We start from the raw sequence: 21,720 nt of genomic DNA on the forward strand, positions 1-21,720 counted from the left end.
TAGAAGTCATCTAATGGAAATTTTATGCTCTTTTAAGATCACATCATCTGTAAATAGAAAAAATTCAACTTCTTTCTTTCCTATTTGTATCACTTTTATTTCATTCCATTGTCTAATTACTCTGGCTAAAATTAAAGTGCTGGATTGAATAGGAGTGATGAGAATGGACATCATTGTCTTGCTCCTAATTTTTGGAGAAACATTTTTAGTTTTTCACTATTCATTATGGTGCTAGTTTTTGGTTTTTCATATATACCTTTTATGATATTGAGGTAAGTTCTCTCTCTCTCTCTCTCTCTCTGTGTGTGTGTGTGTGTGTGTGTGTGTGTGTGTGTATATATATATATATATATATATATATATATATATATATATTATCATGAAGGGGTGGTGAATTTTGTTGAATCTTTTCTTTCTCTTTTGACATGACCATGTGACTTTTGTCATTGATTCTATTTATGTGGTGTATTGCATTTATTGATTTGCATATTTTGAATCACCCTTGTGTTCCTGGGATAAAACCAACTTTATCATGTTATATAATCCTTTTAAGGTAGAGCTGAATTTGATTTGCTAATATTTTATGGATGACTTAAATCTATGTTCATAAAAATATTGGTCTGTAGCTTAATCTCCTTTCAGTATCTTTTTCTGGTTTGGGTATCAGAATGAGTTTGGAAGCATTCCCTTCCTTTTAATTTCAGGGACTAATTTGAGGGGTATTGACATTAGTTATTTAAAGATCTGGTAAGATTTGTGGATTTATTATCAAAGTTGCATATTGAATTCATTTGCTTATTTTCTTTCTCTACCTCCATTATGTCCTAGAGGGGATTTGAAGGTTGTAACCTCCATGAGTTTAGGGACTTTGTTTTTTTCACCGCCAAGTCTCCAGTACCTAGAAGAGCTTGGCACTTCTTAGAACTCAATAGCATTTGTTGGATGAATGAATGGATGGATGAATATCTCTTTCAGAGGAGATTCTTGCCATATTTCATGATTATGACCACTATCATTGAGGGAGAGAGAGGCACAGGGAGACTAAGTGACCCAGACTTCTCTTATTTATTCTTCTTGTATTCATTTCCAGTTGGCAGGGGCAAAAAGCCCTCTTCATTTCCTACTTTCTTCTCTCTTCATTTACTTCCTCCTAATTGGGTACAAAAAGAATATGGAAATGACAACTAAAATAACTGAAGCAGGTTCAAAAACTTTCTTCAAGTCATAGTTAATTTGGTAGAGTTTCACCGTAGAGACAAGAAATTCCATGGGGAATTTTGTCCCTTGATTATTGTGTGTGGCTTAATTTATTTGACTAGTTCAATTATCTCACTATTTAATCAAAACTCTTGGACTTTGTGTGGGTGGTAGGATTTCTACATCAAAGCGGGATCTTATAATCCCTGAGTTTGCTGTTCTTATGGCTTTTGTTTATTTCTCAAGTGTTCTAAATCCAAATATTTACCCCAATCCAAATCCCCTGATTTTATATTTTTTAAAAATCATAAGCATCATTTATTTTTTTTTCCTAAAAGCTTCCAGGACCATTCTTGGTTTGTCCTTGGGGACAGGCCTGGTCCTTGGATTGCCATAGCAGTCACCACTCTGTATCACTGAAGACTGCCTCGTGTTTAAAGAGCACCGATTTCTGAGTAACTGGGAAAAAAGAACCAGGGTGTGGTTTCAGGAACTCAGTTAACCTGTCCTAGCCTCTGTAACTTCATGTAGGAAAAATAAGAATTTAGAATAATATCCTAAATTTTTTCAGCACCACTCTCAGAGTGACTTAGCTGAGAGTACCCTGGACTTGGTTCACTGGGGTCTTCAGTGAGAAATCTGCTGGACGTGATAGTTCAGGGAACCTGCTTACGAAGGAGAAGGAGATTCAGGGTGGAATCCAATGGCCCTTCCCACCACAGTCCCCAAATCAGAACGGGTCCTTGAGTGATGTTCTATTCCAGCAGAGTGGCTAACTTGCTGATTTGGAGACACTTGAGTGTATTTGAGATCGCTCTGGTGTCATTTCTTATTCCAAAGCACAGCAGAAACCACACCAGGTCTTCTGACATAAAGGTAGGTGATGTGACTAGAAGAAAGGCACAAGGTTTCACAGCAGCTGAAGCACACTGGAAAACTTGATTTTTCTGTTAGAGCCACAAGAACTCATTTTTGAAGTGAGGCAGCCAGGTTTACTGATTCCTTGGCAGGGGTGGGTGGTGGTGACTTACATAGATAATTTTTATTTCAGCAAAATAGGCATAGCATAAAATTTGAGGATTCTTAAAGTCCATTACAATTTTGAATTCTGTAATGTCTTGTTTGGGAATTACCAGGGAGAGCTGCGATTGGGGTAGAGGTTCTATTTGTTCACTCTGAAGTCAGTCCCAAAGGCCCATCAGGCTTCCTCATGTTTTTCTGTAGCCATTGTCTGCATTCTGTCATCTTGTTCTGGTGGGATGTACGGCAGGGAACCTGACCTGTGTTCTACTCACTCATATGCTGTGTGTGGATTTCACAAGCTGGTTCCTTTTGCTTTCCATACCTCTATGTGAGAAAGCATTTTAGGGAGATGAGAGGTATATTTCTCAGTGGAAGAGAGAGTGGGAGCAAGTGAGTGGGAGGTAGCAAAGAGAGGGACAAATAAGTAAAAAACAGAAATTATAGGAAGGAAAATGTAGTTTTCAAAGAGGGAAGGCGATCAGATATTCCTCCTCTTGGGGATGAAGCCTGGGAAGACTGCATCTTACCTCTTTCTTTTTTTAAAAAAATTTTTTTGAATTTTAAATTTTTAAAATTTTCAATGTTTTTTTTTTTTTGTAAAAAATGACTTGAATGGTTGTGAAGTATGAATATTTTCTTTCTTTATGGAAGACATGTGGAAAGGTTGAGTTTCAGATGGGAGAACTATTTTACAGTGCTATCAATGTGAAAATCATTTTTTATAAATAGTAAAGATATTTAAGCAGTGAAAAAAAGAAAATTTTTCCTGTACCCTTGTTTCCTCAGACCACTCCACTACTTAGGAATAATGAGGGGGAAATCATGAATTGCACTCCTTCAGGGTTTGCTATCCATCCCACAAGCTCCTTCTCCCCGCCCATGGTCATTCCCACCACAGAGGCCCCCTTCACTGGAAATGCCCTCTCTGGTCCCTTCAAATCCTACCTGTCTTCCAAGCCTTCCAAGTCAAAATCAAATGTCAACTTTCTTTCCCAGAACCTATTAGTCATTTTAAACCACAGTGCAACATACTTAATAGCATTTCTTTTTAAAATTGGCTTATCAGGCTATTTTAAAAGAAAAAGAAATCAATTCAAGGCCTTAGAGTAGAAATTCCTCTTTTACTGAGAGAAACAGACATTGAAATACCCCTTTACTCTCCTGGAGTTTGTCATTTCAACATTACTAACAGAACCAGAACACAAATTGACTTTCTACCTAATATTAGGCATTGTCTAGTTACTTTTGGACGATGCTAAAATGTTATATAGGATAGGTGAGTGGAAGGGATCAGTCAAGGTCACAAGATGGCTTAGATTGGGGACAACAGAGTGGATGTTTTCTGGGCAGTGGGGGTAAGAACAGCCCAATCACTAGAATCCCACCTTGAAGCAGGCTTGTGTGGAGTGGAGGAAGATACAGGAAACCTGTAATCTGCACCGATCTCTTAATGATGGATGAAAGCGTCAACTCCAAATCCTGTATATCCTATCAGAATGGGAAGCAATTTTCTGACTGCAGATACAGGGTGGATGAGAAGGTACACATCAAGACTAAGAGGCTTTGGTATTCATTCAGGCGTCAGCCGACAGTGTGAGCAGGGCACAGTAGCCAGATCAGGGAGAAATGTGTGCACCAGGATTGGGTGTACATGTGCAGTGACTAGATATGGGAAATGAATTCTCTGGCTCCAGAACACTTGTTTCTTAGCTCCTTTAGGTTCAAGGACTTTACTGAATTCTAGACCTCAGCATGTGTCCTCACCTGGGGACTGTGACACACACTGATTTGTTTCCATCTGTCGTATCTTGAGTTTTGTGTTCTGCACTGATTCTGTTCCATGCTGTTTGGGGTGTGTTTTCAGATTTAATGTATATTCAGGAAAAATTTCAGTATGAAATCAGACATAAGGAGAAGTAATAGGGATAATTAAATTTTTTTTTGTAAAAAATTAGGGGATGAAGATTTATGTATTTTTTTCTTCCTTATTTCTCCTGAACCATATGTGGTAAAAATTTCAGCAGGGACACCTTCATTTACAGGATGTTGTTTTTGAGTCATGTGATATTGTCAACTGTAGATGTGTATTGTGATTCATGTTACTTTTGTGTAATCTGGTGGTTGTTTAGATACGTAAGAGGTTCTCTGTATGCATTAGTTCTAGAGAAGGAAATTAGAAATCCTCACTCTTGTTATGTTTTGCTGGTGATTACCCAAATGGAGCCATAAGAAGCAGCTGACCAGCTATCATAATGCTCTCATAATGTTCAAAGGCCAAGCTCTTTGAACTCAGTAGTTTGCAGTAGTATGCATGGTAGAAAGTGTGGAAAGAATAGTGGAATGATGGAGAAAAACTAGTTAATTCAGTTCTTCCCAGAGTGTTGGAGCATTTGTCACAGAAACACATTCATTCAAACTGCAAGACTAGACACGGACTCTGACCAGAGTAAATTGAGGAAAGAAGACAGCACAGAGGACCTGTTGGGAAGGGAGGATTATTAGTGACTAATTCCCCAGCTATGGTGTAGCTGAGTCCCCTGAGTTGATGTGCTGCAAACTTGATCCTCAGAAATCATATTTTGATGGTATTTGAAGGTAAGAATTTTGGGAGTATTGTCTTAATCCATTCGTGTGTTAATGGGTTAATGGATTATTGAGGGACTGGCACTGTTGTAAAAGGGAGTCCCTGGTGTACTTGCTCTGCTCACCATGTGAGGCCCTTTGCTGTGCCATGACCCATGGAGAAGTCCACCACCACATGCTGAGCAGAGGCCAGCCATGCTTTTGCACTTCCCAGCTTGCAGAACTGTCAGCTAATTAACCTCTACTCTTTTTATTTTATTTTTTTAGTTATACACGACATTAGGATTCATTTTGATATAATTATAAAAGCATGGAATATAATTTGCTCGAATTCAGTCCCCAGTACTTCCCCTCTCCATCCCCCTGTTCCCCTCTCTTTACTCTACTGATCTTTCTGCTATTATAGTTTTTATTTTTTTGTTGTTGTTGTTAAAGTTAGTGCCGTGTGGATAAACATGATGGTGAGATTCACTGTAGTATATTCATATATGTCCACAGGTAAGTCAGGTCAGATTCATTCCTGCTCTTCCCTTACACTGTCCCTCCCCCTCCCCCTCAATCCCTTTCCTGTGCTCCACTGATTCTTTCTATTTTGATGGAATTTCCTCCACCCCCTTATTTTGGACTGGATTCCACATATCAGAGAAAACATTTACCTTTGACTTTTTGGGACTGGCTTATTCCATTTAGCATGATGTTTTCTAGTTGTAACCATTTACTGGCAAATGCATAATTTCTTTTTTCTGCATGGCTAAGTAACACTCCATTGGGTATATGAACCACATTTTCTTTATCCATTCATCTGTTGAAGGACACCTATGTTGGTTCCATAGCTTGGCTGTTGTGAAATTGTGCTGCTATAAACATTGACGTAGTATGCTGACTTTAGATCTGTTGGATGTGTATCGAGGAGTGGGATAGCTGGGTCATATAGTGATTTTATCTCTAGTTTTTTGAAGAATCTCCATACTGCTTTCTGTTGCACTAATTTGCAGTCCGATCAACAATGTACGAGTGCATATTTTCTCCATATCCTCACCATTATTTGTATTCTTGATAACTGCTATTCAGACTAGTTGGTGAGATGAAATCTTACTGTAGTTTTGATTTGCATTTCTTTGGTTGCTAGAGAGGTTGAACTTTTCTTTTCATGTATTTGTTGGCCATTTGTATATAAATATTTTGAAAAGTTTCTGCTTAGTTCTTTTGCCCATTTGTTGTTGGATTGTCGTTATTATTATTTGGTGTTTAAGCATTTTGAGTTCTTTACATATTTTGGATATTAGTGCCCTATCTAAGGAGGAGGTGGCAAAGATCTTCTCCCATTCCTTAGGCTCTCTCTTCATGCTCTTAATTGTTTCCTTTGCTGTGCAGAAGCTTCTTGATTTGATGCCAGTTTGCTTATTGATTTTGGTTCTATGTCTTGCATTGTAGGAGTCCTGTTAAAGGAAGTCAGTTCCTGTGTCACTATGTTGGGGTGTTGGGCCTACATTTTATTCTAGCAGTTGCAGCTTTTCTGGTCTAATTCCTATTACCCTCTATTATTTATAATTCTCCCATCTGTGGTACTCAGGGATAACCATGGAAAATGGCTCAGTTATTCCCTGAGGCATTGAGGAAGAAAACAAGGAATATGGAAGCAGATGTCTGTCTGGAAGATTTCATAAGAGGAAGACTGATCAAAATGCCATATAGAGGGCTGGGGTTGGGGCTCAGTGGTAGAGTGCTTGCCCAGCATGCGTGAGGCACTGGGTTCGATTCTCAGCACCACATACAAATAAGTGAAAATAAAAGTCCATTAACAACTAAAATATATTTTTAAAAATACCATATAGATAATACAAGTATAGGCTGTTAACTTGAATGGCTCTCAAATTCAGAATTTCTTGTGGTGATTTAGAAAGAGTCCTGGATTGAAAGTCAGAAAGACTCGCTTTGAGTCTTTGAATTACAGTGTTCTGTGTGATCTTGAGCAAATGTCTATTTTCTGAGTCTTAATTTTCTAATAATAAAATTAAATTAATTCAAGATAATATAAAGAGTTAAAATGCTTATATTTAACAATAAGTTAGTAGGTATTCACTAAGTGAATGATTGAGTAATAAGTGGCTTACACTCTCTAAAGTGGTATAAATGAGGTGGGCTTATGTTATAATCTTTGTTTATTTCAGATCTTCCACTTTCTGGCATCCAGCAAACCTGAATTGAATCTACATGGCCAGTACAAACAATGTGACTGAGTTAATTATCACAGGACTTTTCAAGGACCCAGAGGTGCAGAGAGTGTGCTTTGTGTTGTTTCTCCCCATGTACCTGGCCACTGTGGTGGGCAATGGCCTCATTGTTGTGACAGTCAGTGTCAGTAAGAGTCTGCGCTCCCCCATGTACTTCTTCCTTGGCTACCTGTCCCTGGTGGAGATCTGTTACTCCTCTACTGTGGTCCCTAAATTCATCACTGACTTACTTGCCAAGGTTAAAACCATCTCCCTGAAGGGCTGTCTGGCCCAGATCTTCTTCTTCCACTTCTTTGGGGTCACTGAGATCCTCCTGCTTGTGGTGATGGCTTATGACCGCTACGTGGCCATCTGCAAGCCTCTTCACTATATGACCATTATGAGTCGTCAACTGTGTCACATGCTGGTGGCTGGTTCCTGGCTGGGGGGCTTCATTCATTCCATGATGCAGGTTCTTGTCACTGTTCCACTGCCCTTCTGTGGTCCCAATGTGATGGACCACTATTTCTGTGACCTGCAGCCTTTATTCAAGCTAGCCTGCAAGGACACCTTTGTGGAGGGGATCGTTGTGTTGGCCAACAGTGGATTAATCTCTGTCTTCTCCCTTATCATCTTGGTGTCCTCCTACATCGTCATTCTGTTCACCCTGAGGAACCGCTCTGCAGAGGGGAGGCGCAAAGCCCTGTCCACCTGTGCCTCTCACATCACAGTGGTCACCTTGTTTTTTGGACCTGCCATCTTCCTTTATATGCGGCCCTTGTCCACCTTCACTGTGGACAAACTGGTGGCTGTGTTCTACACAGTCATCACCCCCATGCTGAACCCCATCATCTACACACTCAGAAACGTAGAGGTGAAAGCTGCCATGAGGAAGCTGTGGGGCCAAAACAACTCAGGGATGTAGTGAATGGAGAATTAAGAATGCTGAGGAGTATGGACATGGTGAAATGGGTTTTGTTTTCAACTCTGCAGGCAACAAACCTAATGCTGCTGCTGCCGTGCTATTCCTTATAACCAGAGACTCCCAGGTATCCTGGTGTGGTGTCCAAAGAAAGAGATCTGATTTTCTCACTGAATCTCATGGAATTTGATTGCCTCTATGTTTTCCCACAATACCATGGATTTTTGGATGATTTCAAGGTGAAAAATAGAAATGCAAAAAACATTTTTAGAATAACATATATTTGTTTATTTATTGACACCTAGTTATTGTACAACTATGGTACAGTTGTGGGGTTCAGTGTGATGCTTCTACACATGTTTACATGGTGCAATGATCAGATCAGACCAGGGTAGTTGGCAGGTCCATCACCTGAGACAGTTAGCATCTCTGATCTGGGAAAAAACCAACATCCTTTATTGAAATAGTTAATTGTTGTGATTCATAGTTATTCTACTGTGCTTTTAAACATTAAGAGGCATTCCTTTCTACAGGGGAGCATAATTTTGCAAACGTTTTTGTAGATTAAGATCACTTTCCTCTTTCTTCCTCTCCCTTTTCCTGCTTGCCCTTCCCTCCCTCCCTCCCTCCCTCCCTTCTTTCTTTCTCTTTCTCTCTTTCTTTCTCTCCTTCCTTCCTTCCTTCCTTCCTTCCTTCCTTCCTTCCTTCCTTCCTTCCTTCCTTCCTTCTTTCTTTCTTTCTTTCTTTCTTTCTCTTTTCTTCCATATTTAGTATTCTGCAAGATACTTACCTAGATTTCTTTTAAAAGTGAAATGAACTGGGCACAGTGGCACATTCTATAATACCAGCAACTCCGGAGGTTGAGGTAGGAGAATTGCAAATGCAAGGCGTGCCTTACAATTCAGTGAGACCCTTAGCAACTTAGCAAGCCCCTGTCTCAAAGATCTGGGGATATTGCTCAGCTCCTGGGATTAATGCCCAGGGAAGCCAACCAAAACCAGGAATTTTCAGGTAATGTTTGGGTATGAGGTTACCAATCCAATTTTCTCTTCCAATGTGGACAAGTGGTGCATTTCAATTTTTCTATTCTTCTGTTTGTCTCTGTATCTACTACTAGAGACTGTCTGATCATGATCACCAAAAAAAAAATCCCTGCAGCAATTTAAATTCTTGTGACATGTTGGCACAAAAGATGTCTTTTGGTCACAATTTCCACCATTGACAAAATAGTATCAAAATTGCATAATTTTTACCTACTACTAGGGAAAGTTGAAATCAAATGTTTTCACAAAAGGACATCATTTTTAGTCTCATCCAGATGTAAAAATATAGAATGTTAGAAAATGATTATTGCCCTAAATTGAAGAATGAATGGGGAGGGCAATGATTTCCATGCATGTTTGTACTCCAGACCTCTGTCCCTTATTGTAAGTGACCTTTTAAATACCATTCTTTTGGTGACCATTTGCTACTTCTTGGTGAAGGGAGATGAGACAGTCTGGGTCTAAGTTGTTATTTCACTTCTCAGAATCTCCATGTCACCACACTGTCCCTTACCATTCTGGACAATTTAGAGATTATCACAAAAATGGCCCCTCTTGGCTTTGGAGTCACACAAGTTGCACTGAATTTTCCCTGGATCCATGCACCTTTCCTTGAAGATCAGTTGCAATAAGATCTGCAGGAGCTCTTGCAGAGGGAGAGAGCACTCCTGGTTCACTGTAAGCCTTAGGGGTTTCCCTTCCTCCTGTCAGGGCAGGTTGAATTTGTAGGTAAATAGAGGTTTAAAAGGCAGCAGGAAACCTTCATTTCCCTTGTCCCCATTCATCCTTGTCCATGGATGACCATCGTTAATCCCTGAGGATATGCATGGAATTACGGGGCCTCCGTTTTTCCTGGGGAAAACCCTATGCATCTTTTAAGACCAGGTTAAAGTCACCAGCTTTCTAAGGCCTGTGTCACATCCCTTGTCCTTGGGTGGAATTATGTCTCCCTTTCCTATATCATAAAGATACAGGGAAGGTCAGTGGAGGAGAAGAAAGAGATTGAGAGGATGGGATGAGGAAAGGGGAGGAAATGCATCTATTTGACAGTTCATGTTATGCCACAGTGAATTCCACCTTTATGTCCATTAACAAAACACCCATCAACAGACAATAAATACAGGGGCTGGGATTGTGGCTCAGTGGTTGAGCACTCGCCTAGCATATGTGAAGCACTGGGTTCGATTCTCAGTATGTGAAACACTGGGTTTGATTCTCAGTACTGCATAGAAATAAATAAAATATAGATCCATTGACAACTAAAACATATTTTAAAAATTATATAAATGAGTGAAAGGAAGACCAAGAGAGTAGAGGAGGGAGAATAGGGAGAAGGAGGTGGAGAGGAAAAAGGGGTTGGGGGGCATCAGGTACTAAAATGAGTAAATCAAATTCCTGTGCATGTATAATTTTCTCAAAATGAACCCAATTGTAATGTTAAACTATAATACACTAATAAAAGAAAAAAAGACAAACATTGTCTAAGTTACTGAAATATTGATATTGATAAATGCCATTTAGCATTTGAGTGCCTTTAATTATTGATTTTGTCACCCTACTAAATGTTTATTTGGAAATTGATATACAATAATCCTTTACAAAAAAATAAAATGTAGCAAACTACTCTGCATATACAATTTTGTATTTTTCCCCATTAATTGCTTGTATCCTATTAGATATAGGTTGGATTACACGTAACTGAAGAATGAGCAAGTGACGGGTGCAATTGCCAGGCACAGAGGTAGAAATTGCAGCGTGGATGGAGATGTTCTCTACTGTGCCGTCCAACATGGGAGTGGCTAGTGAGCACCTGCAAAGTGAGACTGAGGAACTGCATTTTAGTTTCATCGAATTTTAGCAGGTTTATGTTAGCGGATGCCATAGGGCACCACACAGCCCTAGTGGTTTGTTTATATTGCAGAAGGCAGGAAGAAAGAATGGAGGAGGCAAAACTGAGTAGTTGAGATTTTTGGAGATTCTCAAATGTGCCACACAGAACTTTGTCATCTTATTTGATAACAGTTAGCCATGTGACCACCATAATTGCAAGGCTGGCTGGAGTGTTTAATATTTGAATCTGTGTGCAATTATGTTCAGCTACAAGTTAGATTTCTTCTCTAGACTTATTTTTTTATTACTGGGTATTGAACCCAGAGGTTCTTTACTACTGAGCCACATCCCCAGCCCCTCTATTTTTTTGAGACAGGGTCTCACAAAGTTGCTTAGGACTTTGCTAAATTGCCCTGGATGGTCTGGAACTTGTGATCTTCCTGTCTCAGTCCCCAAGTCAATGGGATTACAGGCGTGTGCCATTGTACTCAGCTGGATTGCTTCTCTAAAGAGCTATGAAGAACAGACATAAGGGTTGGTGTGTAGTCTTAAGCACTTTGCACAATTAACCATCTACTGAAATATTTTTCATAACTTGTAATGGCTTGATAATATTGAGGCCTGGGCAAAGGACAGATATTCAGCATATCTATGATAATGAATGATTGGGTTGGGAAGACAGAGCCTAATTCAAAAGGAAATAAAATGCTAATACCTCCAGAGCACTTCTCCCTCCTTACATCCTGTTAACAAGGTTACCTGCTCCTCCAGGGAATTGCTCTACCCAACGCAAGAGGTCGGTAATGAGTACTGCCCAGGCCGCTCTTCCCTGCCTTCTGAGTAGGTGTGGCACCTTTTGGTCGAGATAAGTGAAGAAGGGGCATGACAAGAAAGGAAACCTAAAGTCTATAAAAGGGCAAGACACACCCGCTCCCGGCTACACCAGCTCTGGGTCTCCCCCACCCCTAGGAGTCTGTTTCTGTTCTTTAAATAAAACTTTTCTGTGCTTGCCTTGGTGTTTCTTGGGTATTTAGTCTTCAAAACCAGGAGAACAAGGACTTGATCCTGATTTCTAAGACAGATATTGTTACCAAAATTTCCGTCCTTGTCCCCATGCCAATCTGATAACAAGGACACGGTTTTGAGAAAAAGGAAAAAAGACAGTTTATTGCTTTGCTAGTAAAGGAGAATCACAGGGGACTCCTGTCCCAAAGGCTATGATTCTGCCCATCATCAGGAACAGCACTGCTTTTGTAGAGGTGATTCAGAGAAAATGAGATTAGGGAGGAGAGATCAGGAAGGAGAAGATCAGGGAAAAGAAGATCAGGGAGGAGATTTGGAAAAAGAAAAAAAAAACATGTAAGTTTCAAAGCCACAAGGGATATAGTCAAAGCATCAAGTGAACCCCTGTTACAGTATCACTATCACAACATCTAATAAGCGTAGTTCAGCTAATTAACTCCCCGATTTCAGGACCATGAGGTTCTTTTAACAAAGTATTCAACATGACTAATTGAACATGTATATGTTCTAGGTCAATGTCTAACAGAGGTCTAGGTCAATGTTTAACAGACATTTTTCTGAAGAGGGAAATGCTCTTTAGCTGTACTAATATTTGGGAGCTGGAGCCATGCAGCATTGAGCCCTTGATATATGTCTAGTGTCACTGAAAAATGGAAATTTTAATTAAATTATAATTAAATAAATTTAATCAAATATATGATTAGTGGCTACTAATATGGGCATCAGAAATCAGTAGGCTTTCAAGTGTTGACCTTTGCTTCAAACTGGCAGCTGTCATTCAGGGTCAGACTGCTCCTGTCCTAGGACTCTGATGGCTGTATGGCTGAGTGTTTCTAATCAGGCCCTTACTAACTCTTTCAACTCACACATGTGGTCTGGGAATTTTGACATGCAACTTCAATTACCATGCCCAGACTGAACTTTTTTTTTTGTTGTTGTTATTTTTAGTTATTCACAACAGTAGAATCTATTTTGATATATTTATACAAACATGGAATATATCTTATTCTAATTAGGATCCCACTCTTGTGGGTGTACACGATGTTGAGATTCACTGTGATGCATTCATATTTGTACATAGGAAAATTGTGTCCATTTCATTCCACTATCTTTTCTATTCCTATCCTCCCTTCCTTCCTTCATTCCCCTTTGTCTAATCCACTGAACTTCTATTTCCACCCCCTTGTTGTGGGTTAGCATTCATATATCAGAGAGAACGTTCAATCTTTGTATTTTGGGGATTGGATTATTTTACTTAGCATGATAGTTTGTAGATTCATCCATTCATTGGCAAATGTCATAAAGTCAGTTTTCTTTATGGATGAGTAATATTCCATTGTGTATATGTGTCACATTTTATTTATCCATTCATCTGTTGAAGGACACCAAAGTTAGTTCCATAGCTTGGCTATTGTGATTTGAGCTGCTATAAACATTGATGTGGCTGGTCAGTGTAATATGCTGATTTTTAACTCCTTTGGTTATATGAAAAGTGATATAATTGGGTCAAACTGTGGTTCCATTCCTAGTTTTTTGAGGAATCTCCATACTGGTTTCCAGAGTGGCTGCACCAATCTGCAGTTCCACCAGCAATGTGTGAGTGTACCCTTTTCCCCACATTGTCACCAACATTTGTCATTACTTGTATTCTTGATGATTGCCATTCTGACTGGAGTGAGATGGACTCTCAGGGTAGTTTTAATTTGCATTTCTCTAATTGCTAGAGAAGTTGAATATTTTTTCATATATTTGTTGACCATTCATTTTCTTTTTGTGTGAAGTGCCTGTTCAGTTCCTTTGCCTATCTATTGATTGGGTAATTTGTGGTTTTGGTGTTAAGTTTTTAAGTTGTTTATATATCTTGGAGATTAATACTGTATGTGAGGTGCAGGTGGCAAAGATTTTCCCCCATTCTGTAGGCTCTCTCTTTACACTCTTGATTGTTTTCTTTGCTGTAAAGAAGCTGTTTAGTTTGACACCATCTCATTTGTTGATTCTTGATTTTTACTTCTTAGAAGTTCTGTTGAGGAAGATCGTTCCTAAGCTGACATGTTGAAGAGGAAGAAATTCCAGTGGGTGTGGGGCTTCTGGTCTAATATCTAGGTCCTTGATCCTCTTTGAGTTGAGCCAAATGGAACTTCTGATCTTTCTAGCTCCCTTGCCTTCCCCCAGCAATTCCCATCTCAGGCAGTAGGAACTTTGGTCTGACTGACCAAGTCTAATACTTCAGAAGTAGCCTTGATTTTTCTCTTTCTCCCTATTCTCTCATTCAAATCATGAGCAAAGTTTGCAAGTTGTGCCTTCAAATATGCCCAGAATCTAACCATTTCCTAAAATCTCCATTGTTACTATTTTTGCCCAGGTTACAGTCATCTCTTGACTTGAGTACTGTGATGTCTCCTAACTGGTTTCATATATATATATGGAATATATCTCTCTATATCTCTATCTATTTCCCTTCATTCCTTTCAAGATAGCAGGCAGAAATCCTGGCATCAGATGGCCTTTCCTTACTTCTGCATATAAAATAATACCCTCTAGCATTTCCTGCCATCTTTCATGTGTTTTATTTTTTTTCCACAAGACTCGTTCCTATCTGAGTTGCATATCCAGTTTTATGTTTATTGTCTCTCTCTCTCCTTTATGTCCTAGAGGTGATGCAAAGGTTGTAACCTTCAGAGGCCCAGAGACTTGTTTTTCATTGACAGATCTTAAATACCCAGAGCAGTGCTTTTTGCTTCATTGAACTCAATACTGTTTGATGAGGGAGTGAATTTATGAGTGAATGGACAAGAGTCATCTCTTTCAGGGAACGTTGTCACCGTATTCCATGATTGTGACCACTGACAAGAAAGACAGAGGCATGGAGAGACTAAATGATTTCAGATAATAATCTGATACCTGAATACATTCGGATGACAACTAGAAGACATAATGAAGATAATCCTGACGAATTCTGCCATTGTGTACAGAACAGGAAGCAGAGGAGTATGAGGAGTAAGGGGTGGTGCTGAAATGGCATGGCTACAGGTGGACAGTTAACCAATGACTCAGCCAGAGCTGGGGTCTTCCTTTTCTTTCTTTAGTATTATATTTATTTTAAGAAAGCCAGTCTGGGCCAGAAGCTCTCTTTATGTTTTTTACTAACAACTTTCTCCTTTTTTTCTGTCTTCATTATTGGGAACAAACCCTTACGGATGTGTCATTACAGTAAATTAAATAGATTTTGAAACTTTCCTCATGTCATAATTTATTCGGCAAAGTTTTACCCTAGACAAAAGAAATTCCATAGGGAAGTTGTTCCCCTGATGATAGTATTTGCCTTAATTATAAATATTTTAAAGATCTCACATTTAAACACAATCCTCGGACTCTAAGTGGGTGGCAGGAGTTCTGCATCAACACAGGATCTTATAATCTCTGATTTGCTCTTCCTATGGCTTTTGTTTATTCCTTAAAATTTATAAATCCAAATATTAACCCTGATACAGATCCCCTGAGTTTTCCTTTCTTTGTAATTTATCTCAGGCATCATCTACTCTGTTTTTTTTTTTTTTGGTCAAAGCTCCCAACACCATTGGTGGCTTGTCCTTGGGGATGAATCCTATCCTTGATCTGCAGCACCACCTCCTAGTACTTTCAGAAGACAGCCTGATGTTGTTAAAAGATCACTGATTTCTGAGTTAGTAACCTGGGAAAGAACTAGACTGTGGTTTTCAGAAGCCACTTAATCTGGCACCGTCTTTGATGCCTCATCTGTGAAGGAAAGGAGTTAGGTAGTATTTCTATACTCTTTTCATCACTACTCTCACACTGGCTTAGCTGAGTGTGATCTGCCTTTGTCCACTGAGGGTCTTCAAAGAGAAATCTGCTGGAATGATAATGATCTGCTCAAGAACCAGTATTTTCTGAGAGGGATCCAGTGTTCCTTCCCATCCCCGTTTTCCCAAACCAGAACAAGTCCCCAAGCAAAGTCTGTTCCATCCGGGTGGCTTACTTCACGCTGAGTGTATTTGAAATCCACTGTCCAATCCCTTGTTCTGAGGCAGAGCAAAGCCACACCAGCTCCACTGACCTGAAGGTAGGTGATGTGATTAGGAGTGAGATACACAGTTTTTGAGTAGCTGCAGGATATTGGGCAACTTTATTTTTTCTCTTAGAGCCGTAAGAGTTCACTTGTAAAATGAGGTGGTTAGGTTAGTTGATATTTGGGAGGAAGGATGAACTAAACTGATAATATTTATTATGGTAAAATATACACAGCATATAATTTGATGAATTTTAAAGTGCTTTACAATTTTGGGATTCTGTGAAGTACCATTTGGGGGTTGCCAAGCGGGAGGCTGTCACTCGGGTAGAGGCTCCATGACTTCACCCCGAAGCCAGGAACTTCAGCACATCAAGCTCTCTGTTGCCTTTCTTTGTAGTCTATCATTATGTGGTGGCCCAAAGACCAGCAGATTACCTGAGGTACAGCCCACATGCTCCACTGCTGATTTGTGCTGGACTGCGCTGATTACCTTTGCCTTCCAAGCTTCTAGGCGAGGCAGTATTGTGGAGGAAAGAGAGGTATTTCTCATCAGCTAATTGGGAAATGTGCTGGGAAAGTGTGAGTGGAGTTAGGAGAGAGAAATAAACACAAAAAACAAAGCAAAACAAAGAAAAAAAAACCCAACCCAAAGGTGACAGCCAAGGAAAAGTAAGTTTTCAAAAAGGAGGGCTTTCAGGTACTTCTTTGTGGGTGAAGCCGGGAAACACTGGTCTTACACAGTTCTCCCCTGATCTCTGAGTGATGTCTCAGGGAGCTTTGGTATATTTACCTTCATTTCTCAAATGAGTCCAAAATGGAAGGAGTTCAAACTCAGATAAAAGGTATGTTTGTGTAGGCTGATAAATACACCTATGACTTCTAACAGAAGTTCATAGTTAATTAATCTTCAATCTTGACTATGTATTCTATGATTATATCATGTTCCTGCTAGTGGTGTATGGTATTGGGCAAGAAGCACAGGATCTGGGATTAGGAAGATTGGCATCACTGCTAAGAAACCCTAGGCAAGTTAATTCACTTCTCTATGTATCTATTTCCTTGAAGTTAAGAAAGGGCCTTAACAAGTGGTTCTACTTGTTAGAACCACTTCACAGGTTTGCTGTGAAAACTGAATGAATGAATGAATATATATATATATATATATATAGCACTTATAAAGTATGTGGCATAAAGTAAATGCTGTTGAAATGATAGTGCTTACTAATTCTACCAAATGCAAGTAATAAAATAATTTAAGGAAAACTTTAAACATTCCAAAAACTATAATGGCATATTTCTTAGTAGAAGATAGAGATACAGAAGCTATAATCACAAACCTTCTGTTAATTGCTATGAAAGAAAATGATGATGTTTCATAGCAACACAGAAACAGAACTTCATTCCTATAGTGGTGAGATTCTTCCTGCAATCCAGAAAGAAGAAATACTCCATAGAGGAGAGAAAGGGGGCATCTAGGGTAAGGAAATTGCTTATGTAGTTTTCATTTGGACAGGGACAATAAGAGTGCAAGGGTAGGTCACAGACAGTTCAAGAAGGACCTTGAACTCCACGCTAAGCATATTAGAATTTATGCTGTGGGCCCTGGGGAGCGCAGGTGGACTGCACGAAGAGAAGAACTATAATCAGATGTGTTTTTAAGAAAAACGTCTAAATTATTTTCCAATGCTCAGAGAATATGTATAGGATGGATTAATTAAGGAAAGCTTTATTGAACATATTGGACTGGAATTGGTCTTGGAAGATAGATAGGGACACAGAGAGGGGCTTTCTGGTGAGAATGAGCAAGGTGGGTTTGTGAGATGGGGAGAGGCTCCTGACCTAAACAGAAGGGAATTGAATTTTCATGGGTAAGAGGGTGGATTCCCCAGGTGGTTCAGATCATGAAAGTCAATGATAGCAAGTTAGAGGAATTCAGGGTGGTCCTGTCTTGGCTATTCCTAAGCAGGAGAGTGGTCTGAGGAAAGAAGCAATTTTCTGACTGCAGATATGGGTGGATGGAGCAGTTGCATCTGGAGACCCAGAAACATTCGCTGACAGCGTGAACAGGGAAAACTGGGCATGCAGGGATCTGGTGTACGGGTGCAATTAATGGGATGTGATGACCAGATGTGGGAAATGAGGCACAGACAAGGTGCAGATTTGACCTCAGAACTGCAACAAGTCTGCACCGCTTGGCAGCCGATAATATCAGTTTGGTGTATTTGAGAAGTTTAATGCATTTCTTCCCGATATCAGTGTTGAGCTATTCAGAAATAAGTCATTCCATTTGGAAGAAAACATTGCCTTTGTAATGGTAAAGATGATAGTGGGATGGTGGAATATATCTGTTGCAAGTAACTTCTGTAATACTTGATCCAGAACCCAGTCTCGGCAGCCTCAGACCCACCCGACAGAGGACCTTGTACCCCACAGAGATGGAGGTCCCACTAAGGCAGAGCAGAAAGTGGGTTCTCCGCTTGTTTCTTCCAATAGAAGGAGAGGGGATCCCCTCTGTGTGTGCCCCACGCCTCCTTCCACCTCCCCTGTGGCTGGGTGGGGCTGGGAGCGGCAGGAGACCTCAGGATGGGAAGAAATGCTCACCCTCAGCTTCTACCAGGGGAGTGCTGGTGAATGTTTACTAACGTGTTCTCCTTAAGAAATAGCTTTATATTAGGTTAGTGTTTGCTGATTTCCAATGTGCAAATAAACATTCCCCTCAGCTGATTTCAGACTGCTAAGGAGACGTCACTGGGAGTTGGGAAAAAGATTCATCTAAAGTCTCAGCTGGTCCCTTGGCTTTACTGCCCCCCCCCCCCCACTTGTGATCTTACCCAGTACCTCCCTGGAACAGGTGAGTGGAGGTAGAAAGGGTGTGTGCCCCGGATGCGCACCGTCCACCATCCTTTGCTTGTACCCACCTTCCCTTCCACACCAGACTACGAGTGGAGCCTAACCCTTGCTGTCTGTCTTACCCTCACTGACTCTCCAAGGGTCACTTCTTTACTTATATTTAAAAACAGTATTTCTTATGGTTTATGAACTTTATTTGATTATTAGCTACACTAATGTCCTTTCATAGGTATATTGATCTTTTTTCTTTTGCTTTTGTGTATTGTCTATTTATGACTTTTTTCATATTCTACTGAGATGAATATATGTTTTGTTTATTTATAATATTTTTAATATTGTGGTCACTAAGCCTTTTCATATACCTTATCTCCCTCATTGTATAATTTGAATAATGACTTTTTAATTTTTTTATTGCTTTTGCTCAAAATTTTTACTTTATGTAGTCCAATTCTAATATCCATACCAGTGTTCTGAAGGATTTACTATCTCCAGATTGTGACTGTATCCACACATTCTGGTTTATGTTATTTAATAATATTAATTTTTTATTCCTAAATGTTAATTGAATGAGATGCTTTTCCTGTCACCCAAGTGCCCAATGGACTGAATTATGGATTACAAAGTCAAGGATCAAGGATTCTGAGACTCTGGGATGTTGTAATCTCTTTCTCTATGAATCCTCTGGCTCCAGAACACTGTTTCTTAGCTCCTTAGGGTTCAAGGACTTTACTGAATCCAAGACCTCAGCATGTGTCCTCACCTAAGGGCTGTGACACACACTGATTTGTTTCTATCTGTTGCATCTTGATTTTTGTGTTCTGTGTTGATTCTATTCTTTGCTGACTGGGGTACATTTTCAGATCTTCTAAAGTGTATTTAGAAAAACTTTACTATGCAATCAAATACAAGGAGGAAACAATAGGAATAATTTTCACATTAAGGAATTAAAGTGTTTATATTTTTTTCTTCCTTATTTCACGTGGATCTTGTGTGTTACAAAAATTCCAACTGGGGCACCTTTATGTAGAGACATTGTTTTGAGTGACATGATATTGTCAGCCTGAGATATCTTTTGGTAATCTATGTTGCTTTTGTGCAATCTGGTGGGTGTTCGGATATGAAGGAGTATTTGTTCCAGAGAGTAAACTTAGAAAGAAATCCCCACTCTTGTTATCAGATTCTTTACTGCTGACCACCCACATGGAACCATAATACATATTTTGCCAGTTATAACACACTCTCTGAGGACAAGATCTTTAATATCAGCATCTCTCAATAGTTTGGTGAAAATAATAGTGAACAGATGGATAAAAAATCAGTTCAAGGTCTCCCCAGAGGGTCAGAGAATTTTTCTTAGAAAAAATGCTCATTCAAACTGCAAGACTGAGAAGGAGTCTGACCTGGGTGAATGAAGGACTGGTGTGAATGTGGAAGGAAGATGACTAGGGCCTTTGGAAAGGAGAAAATGCCTTTAAGTGAGAAAATTCCATGCGGTTGTTATCTGGGTCCTCTGGAAATCATGAGCTACAAATTGAATCCTCAAAGTCCATATTTTGAGGGTGTTTGGAGGTGAGACCTTTGGGTGTTATTGAGGCATAAGGGCTTTTACTTCATGGGATGGCTTAATCCGTTCATGTGTTAGTGGGTTAATAGATTCTTGAGGGTCTGGAACTGCTGTAAAAGGGAGTCTCTGGTGTGCTTGCTTTGCTCACTTCCAGATGCCGTCCACCATGCTATGACCCATGGGGAAGGCCAGAGACCTGGCCATGGTTTTGGATTTCCAGACTATAGAATTGTGAGCTAATTAGCTTCTATTTTTCATGAATTTCCCAGTCTGTGGTATTCAAGGATAACTATGGAAAATGGCTAAGTTATTCCTTGAGGCATAAAGGAAGGAAACAGGAATACAGGAAGTAGATCTCAGTCCAAGGAATTCTCCCAGAGGACGAGCTATCAGAAGACAATATAGATGATAGAAATATAGGCTATTAATTTGAGTGGCTCTCAAATTCAGAATATTTTGTGACGATTTAGAAAGATTCCTGGACTTGATGTCAGAGATATTGGTTTTGAGTCTCAGAATTCACAATTTTCTTTGTGATCTTGGTGAACTAATCACTTCTTTGAACTTCCCTTTTCTAATAGCAAAAATTAAATAAAAACAATATAAAATTTTAGATTGCTAATATTTAATGCTGAACATGTCTATTGGATCAGCAGATGTTTTCATATTAGCTGTTTTAGCTCTCCAAGATGGTTTTCAGTGAGGTGGGTTTATGTTATAATCATTGTTTGCTTTATTGTAGATCTCCTCTTATACCGTGTTAGCACACCTGAATGGAATCTACATGGCCAGTGCAAACAACGTGACTGAGTTAATCATCACTGGACTTTTCCAGGATCCAGAGGTGCAGAGAGTCTGCTTTGTGTTGTTTCTCCCCGTGTACCTGGCCACTGTGGTGGGCAATGGCCTCATTGTTGTAACGGTCAGTGTCAGTAAAAGTCTGCGCTCCCCCATGTACTTCTTCCTTGGCTACCTGTCCCTGGTGGAGATCTGTTACTCCTCTACTGTGGTCCCTAAATTCATCACGGACTTACTTGCCAAGGTTAAAACCATCTCTCTGAAGGGCTGTCTGGCCCAGATCTTCTTCTTCCACTTCTTTGGGGTCACTGAGATCTTCCTGCTTGTGGTGATGGCTTATGACCGCTACGTGGCCATCTGCAAGCCTCTTCATTACATGAATATTATGAGTTGTCAACTGTGTCACATGTTGGTGGCTGGTTCCTGGCTGGGGGGCTTCATCCACTCCATAATTCAGGTTCTTATTACCATCCCACTGCCCTTCTGTGGTCCCAATGTGATGGACCACTATTTCTGTGACCTGCAGCCTTTATTCAAGCTAGCCTGCAAGGACACCTTTGTGGAGGGGGTGACTGTATTGGCCAATAGTGGGTTAATTGCCCTGTGCTCTTTCCTCATTTTGGTGTCCTCCTACATCGTCATTC

General features: G+C 39.9%; 3 protein-coding genes across 4 annotated transcripts in view; 2 read left to right on the forward strand and 1 right to left on the reverse strand.

Annotated features, from left to right (window-relative positions):
- Window positions 1-21,720, reverse strand: part of LOC308639349 (olfactory receptor 4B1-like) — a gene marked incomplete at both ends in the record, with an annotated part of 70,573 nt that overhangs the window by 15,846 nt on the left and 33,007 nt on the right. The gene's annotated exons all lie outside the window — the stretch shown is intronic.
- LOC308639251 (olfactory receptor 4B13-like) lies at window positions 7,018-7,941 on the forward strand (the record flags this gene model as incomplete). Its single annotated transcript, XM_081277459.1, has 1 exon — window positions 7,018-7,941. The coding sequence occupies one exon, from the start codon at window positions 7,018-7,020 to the stop codon at window positions 7,939-7,941; it is 924 nt and encodes a 307-aa protein (XP_081133585.1).
- LOC308634907 (olfactory receptor 4B1-like) overlaps window positions 21,063-21,720 on the forward strand; it is a gene marked incomplete at both ends in the record, with an annotated part of 19,674 nt that continues 19,016 nt past the window's right edge. Inside the window, one exon of the mRNA XM_081269096.1 lies at window positions 21,063-21,679. Coding sequence (XP_081125222.1) covers window positions 21,063-21,679 — 617 coding nt within the window. The remainder of the gene's footprint in view (window positions 21,680-21,720) is intronic.

The sequence above is a fragment of the Spermophilus citellus genome (assembly GCF_964194105.1).
Source record: "Spermophilus citellus genome assembly, chromosome: 2".
Taxonomy (NCBI): domain Eukaryota; kingdom Metazoa; phylum Chordata; class Mammalia; order Rodentia; family Sciuridae; genus Spermophilus; species Spermophilus citellus.